The 19179-nt window shown below is 41.5% G+C and overlaps 1 protein-coding gene across 4 annotated transcripts; it reads left to right on the top strand.

Annotated features, from left to right (window-relative positions):
- The first annotated feature begins 353 nt into the window (after positions 1-353).
- atr (ATR checkpoint kinase) lies at positions 354-18607 on the top strand. 4 transcript variants are annotated; one of them, XM_087833233.1, is made up of 48 exons: positions 354-526; positions 677-768; positions 2039-2191; positions 2316-3223; positions 3321-3463; positions 3575-3751; positions 3945-4111; positions 4211-4363; positions 4450-4648; positions 4762-5018; positions 5114-5310; positions 5466-5566; positions 5827-5998; positions 6211-6366; positions 6469-6663; positions 6775-6870; positions 7037-7126; positions 7371-7466; positions 7571-7701; positions 7836-7979; positions 8544-8637; positions 8745-8870; positions 9262-9468; positions 9613-9726; positions 9836-9951; positions 10174-10294; positions 10380-10517; positions 10860-11028; positions 11354-11520; positions 11707-11871; positions 12117-12208; positions 12313-12404; positions 12507-12684; positions 12765-12950; positions 13119-13278; positions 13469-13648; positions 13822-13964; positions 14312-14409; positions 14548-14777; positions 15877-16011; positions 16114-16314; positions 16417-16560; positions 16903-17053; positions 17147-17303; positions 17497-17650; positions 17790-17941; positions 18028-18133; positions 18289-18607. In XM_087833233.1, exons 1-48 carry the CDS (start codon positions 474-476, stop codon positions 18460-18462), a joined length of 7830 nt encoding a protein of 2609 aa, XP_087689359.1. In that variant the 5' UTR covers positions 354-473; the 3' UTR covers positions 18463-18607. The 4 variants fall into 4 exon arrangements, with proteins under 4 accessions (XP_087689359.1, XP_087689360.1, XP_087689357.1 ...); XM_087833234.1 differs by having other exon boundaries at positions 3948-4111; XM_087833231.1 differs by having other exon boundaries at positions 15877-16314.
- The last annotated feature ends 572 nt before the right edge of the window (positions 18608-19179 follow it).

Consider the following 19179-nt stretch of genomic DNA (forward strand, 5'->3'; position numbering starts at 1 on the left):
TTTTGTATTATACACTCTTGTTACATATTATTTACTACTGCAATTGCACTACTCTTTTGCACAGTCTCAATTAGATTTTTTATTTCACCTTTTTTACTTCTCCTTTAAAAAAATCACTGTTGTGTATATTTTTACCCTACCTACATTTTAAGACCTTTACTATGGGCCTGTGGTACCTTTACTATTAACATTTTTTTAAACAATTTTTTAAAAAAAATTCCTGCCGTAAAACACATACTTTAACGTTACTTTAACGACCAGAGAGAGCATTTACTAGTTTGCGTTTTGTTTGAGCTTATAGACCCTCGCTGGCTTCCGTATCAAAACAGAAACGTCATTTTGGAGCGAAAGTTTTGGAAAGACTTGACAGGCAGGAAGAGACGTGGAGATGTGTACTGGTTAAAATGATTAGACAGAGCCATATATTAATGTATTAAAGAGTTTTATTGAACAGCGACACAAAAAGGTTAAAAATGGAAGGTCTGGAAATGTCTGCGATGATACCGGCTCTTCAGGAGCTAGCTAGGTGAGTACACGGCTAAAGTTGGCTAAGAGCTAAGTAGTTAACAGTACCACTCATTTGGGCTAAAGTGAGTCCTCGTCTTTACTTATTGAAGTCGATAAAAAACTTTGCTTCGTCATGTCTCTGTGAATAACATCGTGCTGATATTTGCAGTGCGAGCGCTGCAGAGTACGACCAGGTGGTACAGAAACCTCGACAGATTCTCTGCCAGTTCATCGACAGGATACTGACAGATGTGGATGTCGGTAAGCCGGGAATATCGACACATACTAGGGGTGGTCACCATAATAAAAGCCTATGAAAGGACATCAGTAAAAAACAAAAAACAAACAGCTTTTGGTGCCCACTGTCAGACTTATCTGCTGAAACATTCCCTGAAGTTGTTGCTTACCATGACTACTATTCCCTCTTGTTAATATACTTTGCTGATTTCTTTTTCCCTTTTTTGTATATTTGTTAAACGTGCATGTTTCAGATCATCAGACAAATTTTAAAAATAGACAGAGATGGCCTAAGTAAATGTAACATGCAAATTAGAAATTCCTGAAAAAATCTTGTTAAAAATAAATAAATAAAGATTAATGATGATGATGATGATAAAAATAGGAATAAAAACTATCCAAACCTGTGTGAAAAAGCAACTGCCCCCTAAACCTAATAACTGGTTGTGCCAACCTTAAAAGGAAGAACTGCAATCAAGTGTTGGTGATAAGATGCAACAAGTCTTTGACATAACATCAGCCATAATGGAAGTTTTTCAAGCATGAGCGGTCTGTTTAAGGTCAAAGCATTTAAATTAGATTTAAGCCTGTACTTTAACTAGGCCACTGCAGAACTTTCATTTTGATTTTTATGGGGGGGTTTTTTATGCACTTAAGACTTCCTGGTGGGTGTGGGATCACTGATCATTATTCGTGGTTCTTTTGTAACTTACTGGATGAGTTGTTGATGCACTCTCTAGAGCAATTTTGGTAGGCTGTCCACTCCTGGGAAGGTTTTCCACTGTTAAAAGCGTTCTCCATTTGTGGCTGATGGCTCTCGCTGTGGATCACTGGAGTCTCAAAGCCTTAGAAAGGGTTTTGTAACCCCTTAAAGACTGATAGATGTCAATGACTTTGTTTCTCAGCAGATTCTTTAGATCTTGGCATGATGTGTTGCTTTTTGAGTTCTTTTAACCTACTTCACCTCAGATAGGTTCTATTTAAGGCATTTCTTGTTCAAGAAGCCATCATGGCAGTAATAAGGTCTGGGTGTTACTTGTGAAATTAAACTGAGCTTTCAACCAATGTGGTAAATCACAATTAATTCATCATTTAAAAAGGGAGGAATTACTGTTTCAGTGAGCGCAAGGTAGGTTTGGGTAGTTTTTCTTTCTCTTATTAAATGAAATCAAAATTTAAAAACTACACTTTGAATTTACTCGAGCTATCTTTGTCTAATATTAAAATGTTTTTGATGATATGAAATAGGAAAATGTACCAGCTCTTTTAACAAAGCAGTTGTCTTTTCTTCCAGTTGCTTTAGGGCTAAGTAAGAAGTCCACCTCAGAGCCAGCCTGTGTGATGCTGCTGGACTTTGTGCAGCACATAGTTAAATCTTCATCTCTGATGTTTGCCAACCCTGCCTGTCAGCCTGCTGAATACCCAGAAACAACACAGAGCTGCACTGGTAGGAAATTCTTCTCAAAATGCTGCCATAAGTGATTTCAGAAATTAGAGAAAATAAAGCTGAACATGTTTTTCCTTTTTAGTTTTGTCCTTTAATATGTTCTCATTCCTTGTCTTGATTTTAGACTTCAGTAAGTGGGTGGCAGTGCGTTTCCTTCGTGTGGCAGCAGCTCCAGGCTGTGATATCATCCATGGACGGGTCTCTGCTGTGTTGTGCTCTTTATTTCACACTCTGAGAGTCCGGGCACCATTTATCTTTAATTGCCTCATTCAGGAACTCATATTTCTGTCCCAGGAACTCAGCCATAACCTGTATGCACATATTTGCACACTTGCAGGACAGGGACATGTTTTGGACATTCACACAAAGAACCAGTGGCCTGTAAACCTCAAGTGCTTCAGTTTATCCCCTCTCTGTGCCTCCTCATACCTTACCCCCTCTGCCCTTGTGCTCTCCTCACCTGCTGCCTTGGAGTCGCTGACTGCCGTAACGATCAACATCATAACTGAGTCTCTGAGGGGAGTCATCTCCCGTCGTGACCTGAGTGTAGCCTGGGAAGCTGCATGCTTCATCCTGTCCAACGGGAACACCAGGCTGAGGAAGGCCTCCATGGTGATGCTGAGAACACTGGTGGAGCTCAGAGGATTTCCTGAGATGCAGGGCCACGAATTCTTTGCAGCCTACTTCCAGTTGCTGGAAACACACTCCTACTCTGCCACAGCAAACATAAATGAGAAGCAAGCTTATGAAGGAGAGCTGTTAAGCCTGACCCGCTGTGTGTTTCAGCAATCGTATGTTTCTCACTCACACTTTGAGCCCATCTACCTCTCACAGATGTTCGAGTGTGTTTGCACTCTTGCTGGAGCTGGCGTCAAGTTAGGTGTAGAAGTGACCGAGTCACTTTGCCTGCTGTTTAGCTTCTCGCTATCTGTAGCACCAGTTTATGAGAGCGCCGTGTTGCTTAGGAGGCAGCGGGTCACCGAAGTCTGCGGGACAGTAGCATGCACCGTGGGGACAGCAAATCAAGCTGAAGTACAACTCTGTTCTTTGTGTTTCCTTTTAAATGATCCTTTTGATATCCATACAGTGTTTCCCTCTTTACAATATGTGCTATGCTTGTTGTTCGCAGTGTGCAGAAGGGTTTCTCCGAGCTGCCCTGAAGGCTGAGACAGCTTTAGTGCTGCAGGAGTGTAAAGATGGAGCAACACCTGCCAAGAAGTCTTGCAAATCTGCCACCAGTTCAGTCGATAAAACTCCTAAAACATCCTCAAGGTGAGTGCATCAACATTTACTACTTGGCAATAACATGAAAATCTCAAACAATTTTTTTTTTTAAATGTCTCATATGTCGTATTGAAGTAATGTCTGTGTCTCTATCTTAAGCAAAGTGGACATGCGTGTTCGCAGTAAGGTTTGGGCTGCGTTAAACAGTCGGCTGGAGGAGCTGCTGATGCTTTTGGACTCCAGTTCTGCTAAGCCTGAGACCACCCAGAGCCTTTCTGCTCTCCAGGGACTGGCCCTCATTCTCCATCAGGCAGCCCTCTGCTCCTCACCCGTTAGGTAATTCCCAAACAATACACCCGTGCTCTTACACAAGCCCTTTTTCTGCCTCTCAGAAAAACTTCCTCTCTAGTTTTTATTTTAATAGTGTTTACCGGTATTAGAGATTGCTTACTTTTCTGGCTCCAGTTTGACATATGTCATTCACAGTGATTAATAGCATATTATTTACTTCAACATCTCTTTGTTATAGCAGCTTGTCACCTCTCCTTTGGGTTCCCACTGAGACGCTGAGCAGGGCCCTGAAGAGCTGTCAGTCAGTGTTAGAAGGAGGATCTCAGCCTGTGTCAAATCTGAGCTACTTTCAGTCTGCTGTCCAGATCACTGTCAGGGTCCTCGACTCTATACTTTACCTGACAAGTAAGGATCCGAATACAAAAATACCAGATGTTTTAGAAATCAAACCAGTTACACATCCTTTATTATAATCATAATCTTCTTCTTTTTCTTTTTTTTTAGTGAGCAGCCAGATTGATGACAGGCTCCAACAACATGTGTGTGCTCTGTTGTCTCTTCCTTGGGTGTGTGAGAACAAGTCTGTCTCAGCCTATAAGACTTCAGGCTTCCCATCCTGGCTGCTAGCCTTGGCGCAGAGACTCGGTTTCTGCTACTGTGAGTGTTCCTGTGTGCTTCTTTTTCTTTTAATGAAAACCTAAATGACTGCTTTAAAAATCATTTAAAGACGTCTTTCTTTCCAGCACCTGAGGTCCAGGCCGACTGCGTGTCGCTGCTGGCCTTTTTACATGGCGGTGTATGCGAGACGTGGCGCGTGTGTGTGTTTTCAAAGGCGCTGCAGAGTCAGGAGGAGGGGGTGAGAGTAGCAGCAGTCAAGGCTTTCCCTCTTCTTCTCCACCATCTGGGAAACATGCACTACAACCTCATTGGCACTGCTTTGCTGTATGGAAACTCATACATTACTTAGTACTTGACCACTGATATTTTCTGTCTTTCTTTCATTGATATCATCAGTTACTTTGTTATATTTCATGGCATATGTTTTATAATTGTAGTTCCAAGCTGGAAGACAGTTCAGAGCAGGTGAAGAAGGAACTTGCCAGGATCATTGGTCAGCTGAGCTGCCTCCAATCAGAGCTCTCCAGCCTTAGTGACATCCACACAGACTCCACTTGTCTTCCCAAAATCCTTTGCCTCTCTTGTAGTCTTGAAACAGATCATGCTGGGAAAGCAGTGCCATCCCTCAAGGCATCTGTTGTTAGACCCTTCCTACCATTGCTCAGACCACAAGCTCCAAGCACCGTGAAACAAGGTACCTTTTTACCATAAGTTTTTCACAACAGCTGATGCATTCAAGTCAGTTCACAGCTGCTGTTTTCTTAAACATTTTATACATTTCACTGCCAGCTTTCCTAGAAGCTCTTCCCCACCTGTGCCAGCATGTGAATCTCACTGGTACAGACAGCGATTCCCGAGCCGTACTCTGTGCCCTGATTGGTCTAATGGAGGATTCCGATCCTGTGGTTAGAACACGCTTCAGCCAATCAGTGCGTTTCCTGCTAGCAGAGACCACTAGAAACTCTGAGCAGGGCTCTTTGAATGAGGTGAGCAATTCTGGTGTTAAGACTCCAGTTTTTCTAATTTATTATTCTAACATAATTAGATTTTTGTCAGGGCAAATTAATATATATCAATCAGTATAGTTTAATGTTGCAAGTTTACTTGTTGTTTTTTGATGTGGTGTGTGTCACCATCACAGCTCCTGGTTGCACGTCTTAAAGAGGCATTCAGCACTGCTAAACTTAACAGAGACGATGACCTGCGTAACACTCTGATCCTCACCACTGGAGAGATCGGCAGGTATATAGACAGCTTTTTTTTTAATCCACAAGCTGTATGAGTTATAGTAATTATTTTTAATGAATAATATGTTTTAAGATGGGAGATAAAATTAATGATCTTATATACAGAAATAAAATGTTGTGCTGCTAGTTGTTATTAGATTGTATTATTTTCATATCCACTTAGAGGGTAGAAAACAGATGATTCCTTTTGTTAATACAATTAAAAAGACTATCTAATGAAGGAAATTTCTTCATTCCCCTTTCCTCTTCTGTCAGAGCCTCTCAGGGTAGTTTGGTGTCGTTCTCTCTGCTGCGTCTGCTCCACTGTCTCCTGTCCAAGTCGTCCCAGGTGTCTGTAGCTGCTTACACTCAAATTCGAGCCCTGGCCACCACTAAAGGCTTGAAACTGCAGACACTCTTCAGTCAGTACAAGAACCCTATCTGCCAGGTGTCTAGTCTTTTGTTTAAATTGGACCAAAACCCATCCTATTCACCTGCTTATTATGAGTTAGATGACTTGCTCTACAATACTGTTATTCATAGTATATATGTGGATTTAATGTTTGAAAATTGCATTGGTTTAGTTTTCATTTGGTCTGTTTTAGATACTGTTTTTTGTGGAAAATCTACAGTCCATTACTATATCTTCTTTGCCTTTAGTTCCTGGTGGAGTCACTACATTCGCGCCATGCGTCAGCCCTGCGGAGCACACCAGATCAAGGAACCGAGTCAGCCAATCAGAGGGAACTGGCTCTGGATATTCTTGCTCAGATCGCGCATGCTTTTGACTTTCCAGACCTCCACCGCTTCCTCACCGTATGTACAGTCATGCACACGCATCCACACACAGATTACACAGATAGTAAGCACTCTTTATGTGATGTACATTGGTGCTTTTTTGCATGTTTGTTTATGCAGCGGACCCTCCAGGTGTTGCTGCCTTACCTGGCAGCAAAAGCAAGCTCTACAGGCTCTGCTCTCATTCGAACTTTGGCCATTGAGTTGAAGGCAAACAGGAGAGAGATCCTGATCAACAACTTTAAGTACATCTTCAGCCATCTGGTCTGTTCTTGCACAAAGGAGGAGCTGGAGAGGGCCTTTCACTACCTACAAGTATGAACAACTTTACTTGCATTTTACAGCTGAAACATGATTTAGAGTCATGTATCTGAAGAGGTCATCTTAAAAACAAGTTTATTTTTCTTCTCCTTCATGTTCTTTCAGAGTGAGACAGAAATTGAACTGGGATCTCTGCTACGCCAAGACTTCCAGGGTCTTCATAATGAGCTGCTGCTGCGTCTTGGAGAGCACTACCAACAGGTTGACACACATATGTGGAAACAGATTTTCTAAACATTAAATCTATTTCAAAATATGTGGCTTTGAGGAAATTATTCTGCACAAGGCCTCCTCTTGAATAAAACTCACAAATGATCTAAAACACAGACTCTAGTTTTTGTTCTCGTAAGTGTTTATTTCTTTGCAGGTATTCAATGGCTTGGCAATCCTGGCCTCCTTTGCATCCAGTGATGATCCGTACCAGGGACCCCGAGACATCACCACCTCAGAACTTATGGTACTTGGCATCCTCTGCATTTCATATCAGTGTTTTAGTTTCTTGTCGTTTTGACATTTGACTAGACAAAAATACTTTATGAAACAATTTAGGCTTCAGAATCTGTGAGATATGTTTTATGTAATTAATTTAAAACAAAAATGTAATTTTTCTATGCAAAAAAAAAGAGAAAAAATTAAAGAGATAATAAGCAACTAATCATCTGCTAATTATCCATTAATGAATGTCTTGTTTTTATCATTAGGCTGACTACTTACAGCCAAAGCTGCTGGGGATTCTTGCCTTTTTCAACATGCAGCTGCTTAGCTCCAGTGCAGGAGAGAAAGACCGCAAGAAACTGGTAATTGATCCTCTAAAATACCAGAATTTTAAATCTGATTGGTTAATTGTCCAATAAAGATCTGCTTGGCTCAAAGTGAACATGTCTGCCTGTTCTTCGTGCAGGTTTTGACAAGTGTGATGGCTCTGATGCGACTGATGGGCTCCAAACATATCAGCTCTGTCAGAGTGAAGATGATGACAACATTACGCACCGGCCTGCGGTACAGAGAGGACTTCCCTCTCCTCTGCTGCCAGTCAGTACTTGTATACTTGCACATAAAGTCACATATTGTGATGCATTTATCTTTATTATTCGTTGGTATTTGCTCAGACATCTGTTTTTAATTCATTTTTTGTTTTTTTATACACTCCCTTTTCCTCTGGGTAGGACGTGGGATTGTTTTGTGAGGAGTGTGGAGCCTGCACACCTGGGCCCCCTACTGAGTCACGTTATTGTTGCTTTGCTCCCCTTGATTCCACTGCAGCCCAAAGAAACTGCCGCCATCATCCGCTTTCTCATCCTGGATAACAGGTAGCAAACATAAGCACAAAATGACACTTTTGATCAGCGTGCAAACACAAAAACACATCTTTCGGTTACGGTTTTAACTTCCCTCATTAGTTAAACTGGTCAAAATGGTTTTAGAGTATGGAAAAGGATCTTATTCATTCCCATCTCATCCTCTTTTCAATCAACCTGATTTTTCTTGTGCACAACTGGTCTTATTTCCTTTTTGTGCTGAATGGACACTTGTGTAGACATACACAACAATGTGTAAAAGGGTACACGTGGATGAGTATGTATTTATGCGTATGTAGGTACTTGAAAGTGTGTGTGTGTATATGTACATAGGTGTGGGTGTATGTGCACAGCATGGGTGGATGTATGCTCATGCACTGTGTGTTTCGAAGTGGAAAAATTAAGTTTTGCCAAGTTTACATAGCCCTGGGTGAACCCCGCCCTTTTTTTCTTCTTCTTTTTCTTTTCTTTTTCTTCATGTCTGTGTTTAGGTCCATGATGTAATGTTCTTGTTCCTGAAAAAAGATTAAATATCATATCTCTTTTAGATGCCTCACTTTTGTCATTTAATTACAGGGAAGAAGTCAGTGACTACCTCCATGAGATTTACTTTCTACCAGATCATCCAGAGCTAAAAGACATCCACACAGTAATGCAGGATTATAAAAAGGTCTGTATGAAGGGCACAACAGAAAGTAAAATGAATGTGAAACAAAAGGTTGGTTGACAGTGATCATACGTACAACACATTGTGTTGTATTTTATCTTTTCTTCTAGCTGGCGGCCAGCAGCAGTGACTTGGCTGCCACACTGCAGCTCTCCATGAGAGCCGTCCAGCATGAGAACGTGGACGTGAGGATCCACGCGCTGACCAGCCTCAGGGACATGATGCACAGCAACCAGGTACACACTCAATGAAGTGCTACAGTGAGGTAACAGCTCCATGTTTGCAAAGAGAACTCAGAAAAGAATGCAAAATATATATAATGAAACCATTAGACTGCATTATTCCAAAATCACCGGCTGTGTTATCTTTTTCAAACGATTTGTCGTTGTAAAAGGTGTAAGCCTGAAAGTTGGGTCATTAGCATTAAGAATTATGTACAATGGATGTGTCCATAAATTAACATACTATAATACATCTTAGCACCTAGTGTTTCAGTTCTTAATTCTAATTCTTAGTTCAGTTCTTGCTATACTTCTAGCATAGCCCATGTTAAATCCTCACATTACCCACAAATATACTTTAACTTAACACATCTATAAATATGTTCCTCTGTTTTCTGGAGTGCAGGAGTGGCTGCTGCGGCAGGTTTGTGCGAGTGAAGCAGTGGAGCCGGTCATCTCCAACCTGGTATCAGTGCTGCTGAAAGGCTGCCAGGATTCATCCCCAGAGGCCAGGCTCCTCTGTGGGGAGTGTCTGGGGGAGCTGGGCGCCGTGGATCCGGGACGCTTGGATCTGTCGCAAACACACACCCACGGCAACCGCAACACCTTTGTGGTAAATAACTAACATAGATTGCAAATGTGATGATAATTATATATATATATCTGTGTGTGTATGTGTGTGTGTGTGTGTGTGTGTGTGTGAGATACTGTGTGTGAAGCAAAGATAACTGAACTGCATGTTTTTTCTCTGTGGCAGAGCGGAGTGGATGATCCTAACTTTGCCTATGATTTGCTGACTGAACTGACCAGAACATTTCTGGCGTACGCTGATGATGTGAGAGCCCAGGACTCCGCTGCTTATGCAATTCAGGTACGCAACAGCTTTAATTATTTGTGTTTGTTCCTCTATTGTATCTATTTATTTTTGGGGGGTTATGTTGAAATGTTTGTTTGTATTGGTGATTTTATATCCACTTTAGGAACTGCTTTCCATATTTGAGTGTCGCGAAGGTCGAACTGACTCAGCGGGCCGACGTCTGTGGAGAAGATTCCCTGAGCAAATTCAAGAAATTCTGGAGCCTCACCTCAACAGCAGGTCTAAGTTTACACCTTCGTACACACATAGTCTCGTTTGTAATGGTCTCAGAATTCAGGACTTAAAAATCCCTCAGATGAAAGTTATTTTTCCTCTTCTCTCCTCCCTTCTCCAACATTTTATCTTCTTGCCTGCAATCTTTTAGGAATCACTAAGTCCTTCCATTTTTTTAACTTCTCTTTTTGTAAATCTATTATTTTCTACTCTGCCTCTTACCTGCAGGTATAAGAGCAGTCAGAAGGAGGTGAACTGGTCTAAGCTGAAGAAACCTGTGTACCTCAGCAACAGAGGCAGCAAATTCTCTGACTGGTCAGCCACCTGGGCTGGATACCTCATCAGCAAGGTTAACCCATCTCTTTTTGAAGTTTTTCCCCAGCTTTATCTTGTTTTCCAAGCCAGAAGTTAAGTGAAGTTTCTTTGCTCTTCAGGTGAGACACGAGTTGGCCAGCAAAGTGTTCAGATGCTGTAGTTTCATCATCAAACACGACTACAAGGTCACAATCTACCTGCTGCCTCATATTCTGCTCTACATGCTGCTGGGCTGCACTCCTGCAGAGCAACAAGAGGTGAGAACACATCTGAACCACCACAGTAGATCAGTAGCCTCCATCTCACCTGATCCCTACCATCCTCCTCTGTCACACCAGCCCCTCTGCATGGCCTCATTCACTGCATCCACAAATCCTCTATGTAATTTACTTCTTTCCTCCTGCCTGGCAGCTTCATATTCAGCATCCTTTGTCCAGTATATCCACTATCCCTCCTCTGCATATGTCTAAAACCACCTCAACCTTGCTTGTCTAACTTTGTCTTCAAACCGTTCAACCTGAGCTGTCCCTCTGATGTCTTCAGTTCTAATCTCGTTCCAATTCTCATTCCTTGTTGTTCCATTCTTGTTTCTGTCAAAGGTTACAGAGGAAATGCTGGCTGTGCTGACAGAGGGAGATGGACAAGCCGAGGGGCTTGCCCAGAAGACGGCCTCCAGCCTGTCACAGCTGAGCACTCAGACTGTGTTCAGCATGCTGTCACACCTTACACAGTGGAGTCGCCACATCCTCTACTCCAAACCCAAACATGGTAAGAATTCAGTTCAGTTCAATTCAGTTTTATTTATCCATAACAACAGTCGCTTCAAGGCACTTTATATTGTAAGGTAGACCCTACAATAATAATAGGGACTAATCAAAAGATGCATAGCTTCAGTCACTGTTGAAAAAGATGTATGTACTCAGTCAACTCTATAGCAATTTATATTGCTATTATTTACATGATAATATTGAGGCTTTTATGCATTATTTGCATTGAACTGTATAAGAAAATAACTAAATAAAATGCAGTCCTCCTCATTGTTCACTCACCCTATTGCTTTAATAAAGTAAAGAATTATAACATGATATTGCAGAGAGTGGGGATTATCAGCGCGTGGTGGCCTTCCTGAAAGATATCCCGCAGGATGTCCTGGCCAAGGCCTCTCTACGATCCAAAGCGTACACTCGTGCCCTCATGCACTTTGAAGCTTACATCCTGGAAAATAAAGAGAACATACAAGACCATCTCTCATTCCTGCAGGTCAGAAAACCAATTGGTTATTAACCATTAAATAAAAGATTGACTCAGGACTTTTGACTGCATTATAAAAGTTATCTTGACAGCAACGAGTCCAATAGTACAAGTGCACTTGTCTTTTAACCACTCATCCAATTAATCTCTGTGGTGAACTTTAAACTCTGTGATGTACATGATTGCTTGCCACAGACGCTGTACGCTGCAATGCACGAGCCGGATGGAGTGAGAGGTGTCAACGCTCTGAGGAGGGAGGAGCCATCACTCCAGGAACAGATACTTGAGCATGAGAGCATCGGCCTTCTCCGTGACGCCACCGCGTGCTATGACAGAGCCATACAGCTGGAGTCAGACCAGGTACCCAAACACATGCAGTCCATAAACATGTACCTGTCTAAATGCATTGAGCTGCTCCCATGTGATTGACTGATTAGTTATTTGCATTTAAAAGAACTGACATGCTTAATAAACCGATAAGTGTACATATACTATGCCAGTTTTATATGTTTTCTTACAATATGTTATTTATGATATTGACATAAAATATAATTAACTTACTGTTTTTTCTTTCTTGATCATTTCAATTATCGCTTTGTATAAAGATCGCTCACTATCATGGAGTGATGACCTCCATGCTCGGCCTGGGACAGCTGTCCACAGTCATCACGCAAGTCAATGGAGTACTGGCCAACAAGTAAGAAAAATACATATCAGTGTACATCTATTTCTTATTAAATGTAATTTTTTAAATTTAGGTTAATATAGGTTTGCCTAATGTAGCATTGTATGTCCATTTAGGCACCAGTGGAAGTCAGAACTCAACACCTACAGAGTAGAGGCAGCCTGGAAGCTCGGAAAATGGGACCTGCTGGAAGATTATTTGAGTTCAGGTAGTGCAGAAACACAGCATGTATTTGCAACATCTGAAATCACTGGTGACTCCATGCTGCATGGATCTGCTTAAAGCATAGTTTTCTATTCTGTGTCTCCAGACCAGCAGTCCAGCACATGGGGTGTGCGGCTCGGCCAGTTGCTGCTCTCAGCTAAGAAGCAGGATGCTGAAAATTTCTATGAGAAGCTGAAGCTGGTGAGGAAAGAACAGGTCGTCCCTCTGTCTGCTGCCAGTTATGAGTGTGGAACCTACCAGAGAGGATACGAGTATATTGTCAGGTCTGTGGATGTCAGCTTAGTTTAGAGTCAAGTGTGTTGTGTTTTAATAACTTTCTAAAAAAGCTTTTACGTGTGTTTAGACTCCACATGCTCAGTGAGTTGGAGCACACCTTCACTGAGCTGCTGAAACAGAGACAGGGCTCCGGGTCCAACCTCAGGCAACTGCCTCCTCATTGGTCAGATCGGCTGGAGATGACGCAAAACTCTTTCAGAGCCAAGGAGCCAGTCCTGGCTCTCCGCCGTGCCCTGCTCAGTCTGGGAACGCAGTAAGGAAACATCACTTTTTAATTGCACAGATTTTAACATGCTGTTTTTCTGAAACACACACATTAGAGAAATCGGTTTAAAATTTCTTCTTAATACAACAGGATCTCTATATTTTCAAATCTTTCTGAACTCACATCTGCATTTATCATCTCACTCTTGCGCTGCAGACCTGTATGTCAGGAGCTGGTTGGGGAGTGCTGGTTACAAAGTGCCCGGGTTGCCAGGAAAGCAGGACACCATCAGACTGCCTTTAACGCCCTTCTCAATGCAGAAAATACAAATCTTGCTGAACTGGTCACAGAGAAGGCAAAGTGGCTTTGGTCTAAGGTATAGCCAGGCTACAAATAAAAGCAGCATTCAATATATGATGCAAAACTGTATGTAAATTATTCACATTTGTACAGGACCAGAAAACGTATTTTCTTTAGTGTCTTCCTATCTGCAAATTCGATTTTCATACATGTGCATAATCAAATTAAACTAATATAGCCTAATTTGTCTGCCTGAATGTCATCAGGGCGATGTCCACCAAGCCCTGATTGTCCTGCAGAAAGGTGTGGCTCAGTGTTTCCCTGAAGATCAGCCCCTGACAGATCCTCGCAGTCTCCAGACTAAAGGCAAAGCCATGCTGCTGGTGGGGCGCTTCATGGAGGAGACGGCCAACTTCGAGTCTAATGCCATCATGAAGACATACAGGGTTGATATATCTACACACTTTCAAAATACATTCTGAAAATGTTTCATAAAAAGACAAAAAAGTGAAAAATGCAATGATGCAAATGTCAGAGATCACCCTCACAGTGATGTGGCACCAAAGCGGATTTCTGCATCACTTGTCTTTACCTTATGTGTTTTTTGTTTTGTTTTTAGGATGTGACTAACCTCCTACCAGAGTGGGAGGATGGTAACTTCTACTTAGCCAAATACTATGACAAAGTGATGCCAATGGTGACAGATAACAAGCTGGAGAAACAGGGTAATCTGATCCGTTACATCGTCACATTCTTCGGGAAGTAAGTTCTTGTTCTTTCTGCTGATTTGCAGCCCTGTAGACCCAGAGTCTCCAACTCCAGTCCTCGGTCCTGCAGCTTTAATATGCATCTCTACTCCAACACAGCTGAATCAAATGGTTGGATTAATTCTTCAGCATGCCATCAAGTTTGGCAAAGGCCTGATAACAAGCCATTCATTGCTTCGGGTGTGTCAGAACAAAGATGCATCTAAAAGCTGCAGGACAGTAGCTCTCGAGGACTGGAGTTGCACACCCCTGCTGTAGACTACAATCAGAGCTTTTATTAGCTACTTCACAGCTGTTAATTTCTTCATCAAACAACACACTTATCAACTTTCTCCCTCCTAGTGCTCTGCAGTTTGGAAACCAGTATATCTACCAGGCCATGCCTCGCATGCTGTCTCTTTGGCTGGACTTTGGAGCTAAAGTGTGTGAATGTGAGAAAGGTGGGCAATTCACACAGGGCAGGGAGATATTTCTAGTTTCAGTCGAATTAATTTGCAAACTGCTTTCTAGCTATTTATTTTCAGCATTTCATTGGCTTTTTATTAACACTTGATATTATACTTATTCCTTCACCTCAGCTGGGCGAGCAGACAGACAGATGCGACAGGAGCTGAGTAAAATCAACACAATAGTGAGCGAGCACTGTGCTAAGCTGGCGCCGTACCAGTTCCTGACCGCATTTTCCCAGCTGATCTCCAGGGTGTGTCACTCCAGCGATGAGGTCTTCAATGTCCTCATGACCATTGTGGCCAAAGTGTTCCTCACATACCCCCAGCAAGCTATGTGGCTAATGACTGCGGTGTCCAAGGTGAGAGAAATGAGCCACCCCTCATTTAAGGTTGATGGTGATTTCTATAAACATGGAAATATAGCCTTTGTAATTCTAATGAGCTTGAAAGTCAATATTTGATATGACCACTTTTATTCTTCAACATAGCCTGAACTCTAATAGGCAAGTTGTTTTGTCATTTCATTAGGTAGGATTAGGAATATTCAGGAATAGTTCTCCAGGCTTCTTGGAGGACATTCAAAGCTTTTCCTCGAATGTTGGCTGCCTTCCATAACAGATAATAAATGCATCTCTTCTTTTGTCATCCACTGATGTAGTAGCCACTGTCCAAACAAACCCTTTAAAATCCCTTCAGAAAGCCTGTGGAACTATTGCTCAAGACCACTTTAAGAAATTACTAGAAGGTCTAGGTCTTTGGAAGCAAAGTATAAACAAATGAGGGCTGACTATAAAGTTTAACATTTGCAAGTCTGTTTGTGTTTTTTTTTTTATATTTGAAATGTTATTTAGCAGATCAGTTCAAATCAAAATTACAATTTCTGTATAAGCCGTGAGACCAGTTTTCCCGTGCTTCACTCGCGTACGTCAGTTTGAAAAGGAAAAAGAACTCCACGGGACTCCGATGTGAAAAGATGTAACAAAAAAATTATTCCACAGTTTGCATCTTACAGGAGTGGTCAGGTTTAACTTATCCTCAACAAAATAACCTACTACGGTAGGAAAACCGTGTGGCTCTGTTCTACCCTGCTGCCGCGTATAGCTTATGCCGTATTAACTCTTTTTCTCTCTCTCCCCCCTCCCACACCGCATGCGCTAATTTGCATACATCCTTGATGCCCGGATTTTACTATAAACACGAGTCTTTAAGGCACATGTGTTCCTGGTACTACGTAACCAAACCAACACAGCAATAAAATAATTTTAGTTCCACCATAAACATGCATTTACTTCCTAAATTATTAATTACACAAACAAGCTTAACAACAGCGAAATATAAATACTAAAACATATGAACTATCTTAACTTGGCTCCCACAATTTCTGTTAGTTTTCGTAATCAACTGCTTCTGCGTCTAAAATACAGCATTTATTTATGTCTGCTTTTCTTTTCTTTCCAGTCATCTTACCCCATGCGCATGAATCGCTGTAATCAGATCCTTAAGAAAGCCGTCAGTCTTAAACAGTCCCTGGAAAAATTCATTGGAGATGCCAACAGACTGACAGACAAGCTTTTGGAGCTTTGTAATAAACCGGTATACACGCCCATGCACAAATACACTTCAATAGTCTATGACTTCTCAATCCTTAAATCATCTTTAGGCAGGAGTAGAGATGTTTCTATATGTGTCTTACAGGTGAATGGTAACAGCACCACCCTCAGTATGAGCATTCACTTCAAGCAGCTAAAACGTTTGGTGGAGGAGCCGACATTCAGTCAGATCCTGATCCCTCTGCAGTCTGTCCTCATCCCAACGCTGCCCTCCACAGGCGGGGAAAACACACAGCATGATGCTTTCCCTGGACACTGGGCATACCTGGATGGTTTTGAAGACAGTGTAAGAGAAAGAGGGTGTTAACTATTCTGACCGGCCGCCACGGTATGTTTAACATTCAGCAGGAGTTGATGACAGTTACAGAAAATAATCTTGTTTGTGTAGGTGGAGATCCTGGCCTCTTTGCAGAAGCCAAAGAAGATAAGCCTGAAGGGTTCGGATGGTCGGGGTTACACCATGATGTGTAAACCTAAAGATGACCTGAGGAAGGACTGCAGACTTATGGAGTTCAACTGTCTCATCAATAAGGTATCTGGGAGATTTCATTCAAACTAAATGGATATATAGTGAGTTCTGGCCATAGAGCGACTTGCATGTTAGGTCAGAATAAACAAACTTACTAAATTTTAGAGGTTCAATCTTATTTTATGTGTTGTTCTGGCCTCAAAGTTAAAATGAAATATTAGCCTCTTCTCATAATGTGAATAAAAACTGAACTTTTTTTTTTTTTTTTTTTGCAGTATAGGAGCTCATTATGTAGCAGAGCTGTACTAAATCAATCAATATGTGTGCAAATTACATGACAATACTTGAGAAAATGTGAGAAGAACAGCATTTATATGTGCTTGTTTGTACTGTGTGTTTGTGTAGTGCCTCCGTAAAGATGCTGAGTCCAGACGGAGGGAGCTACACATCCGGACTTATGCTGTGATTCCCCTCAATGAGGAGTGCGGCATCATCGAATGGGTTAACAACACTGCCGGGCTGCGGCACATTCTCACAAAGCTGTACAAAGAGAGAGGTATCCCTTCTTATAACACCTACAATCAAAAACCTTTTTTTTAAGTAAATGTTGGGAAATAATTAAGTTGTTCACCTTTTCTGTGTTTTTAAGGTATCTACCTATCAGGTAAAGAGCTCAGGAAGCTTATTCTTCCCAAGACAGCTCCCTTTGAGGAAAAACTGCGAATCCACAAGGAGGTGCTATGTGCTCGACACCCCCCTGTCTTCTATGAATGGTTCCTCCGGACCTTTCCTGACCCCACGTCATGGTATGACTTTCACTACAACACTGCTATAATTATGCTCCTGGAAGTCACTGCTTTATCAGAAATGTTAGTCATTTTCATTTAACATCTTGACCACATTTGAAAGAAGTTATTTCAATTCAGAATTTTTCAAAAATCTGCTTTAAGTTTAACTTAAATCCAAGAATAAATCTTTGAAGTATTTGTGTGTTTACAGGTACAGCAGTCGTTCAGCATACTGCCGCTCCACTGCTGTGATGTCCATGGTGGGCTACATCCTGGGTCTGGGAGATCGCCACGGAGAAAACATCCTCTTTGATTCCTTCACTGGAGAATGTGTTCATGTAGACTTCAACTGCCTCTTTAACAAGGTTTTTTTTTTTGCCTTAGATTCAATAAAAATATTATTTAGGAATATTCATATATTTATTATTTGTTATATGTATCCTTAACACCAGTGCATGTAGTTGCTTTTAACTCTGCCTGTGCTTTTCTCTCCTTTTCCACTAGGGGGAGACATTTGACGTGCCAGAGGTTGTTCCCTTTCGTCTGACCCGAAACATGGTGCATGCTATGGGGCCCATGGGCATCGAGGGCCTCTTTAGGCAAGCCTGTGAGGTTACGATAAGACTAATGAGAGACCAGAGAGAGCCACTCATGAGGTACATTCACATAAAAAGTATTGATGTCAAATTCAACCATTCATAAATATTAAAAATGTGTTTTTGTTTTTAATTTTTCCTGCAAGCGTGCTGAAGACCTTCCTTCATGACCCACTGGTGGAGTGGAGCAAACAAGCCAAAGGACTATCAAAAGCTCAGGCCAATGAGACAGGAGAGATTGTTAATGAAAAGGTGGGCATGTTTCTTGAATTTTTACCTTTTAAATTATTTACTTGCAAATCTAAACCAGAGAGACTTTATTAATCCCAGAGGAAAACTGGGCTAAATACAGCACATTCTGGTTCAATAAAACCTAATAATGTTTGTTCTTTACATTTCTCTGCTAGGCTAAAACCCACGTGTGTGACATTGAGCAGCGCCTGCAGGGAGTGATTAAGAGCAGGAATAAAGTGCTGGGTCTTCCTCTGTCAATTGAGGGGCATGTCCATTACCTCATACAAGAAGCCACGGATGACAAACTACTGTGTCAGATGTATTTAGGCTGGGGTCCTTACTTGTAGAAAGAAAAAGCCCTCAATTCAGAAGATTATAATGCAATCCAAGCACTTTTGACTGTTTGTTCCTGAGCCTTTTTCCGTTTTGAGTTACTAAAAAAACACTGAAAACACAGCACTGTTGTACATTCCCTTGTAATAAACTATTTTGTTGGTTAAATGTGCCGTAGTGTGTATTTTCTAATCTCTTAACCTTCAAACTCTCAGAGCTAGACAGGCTTGTCAGCTGATTGTTTGAATCCCCTGTCTCCTGCTGCTTCTTCACTCCTGATTACAGCCAACTGGCCCAACTTTTTACATAAAAGCACCACTGAGAATTAAATATCTGCTTAAGAAGCTGAAAGTGGACTGGGTGAAGGTGTGAGTAAGAAGTAGGTAGTAGTTTGTTTTTGGCTAGCAATATTTTTCTTATCTAGTAATGAGTTCAGGTAGTCAGAAAATCACTGTATTTGTATTGTTACTTTTCTTCATTTTTGTTAATGCTTGGTGGTTGTTGCAGCTGGCTTTGGGATAGATCAGGACGAGCTTGGTTGTATTTATGTATTTGCATATTTTTAGTGGGAAAACACTTTCCAAGATAATTGCATGAGAATATACTTTTATTCTGAATAATCTGAAATGGAAGTGTATTTGTGATAATATTTATTATCACTTGTAATCTGTTGCTGTTGTCAGAGACGACCGGTTTAGCTCGCCGATGCTGTTATTTTCCACGGTTCTGGA

The sequence above is a fragment of the Neolamprologus brichardi genome, chromosome 19, assembly GCF_056152115.1.
Source record: "Neolamprologus brichardi isolate AB-2024 chromosome 19, ASM5615211v1, whole genome shotgun sequence".
Lineage (NCBI taxonomy): Eukaryota > Metazoa > Chordata > Actinopteri > Cichliformes > Cichlidae > Neolamprologus > Neolamprologus brichardi.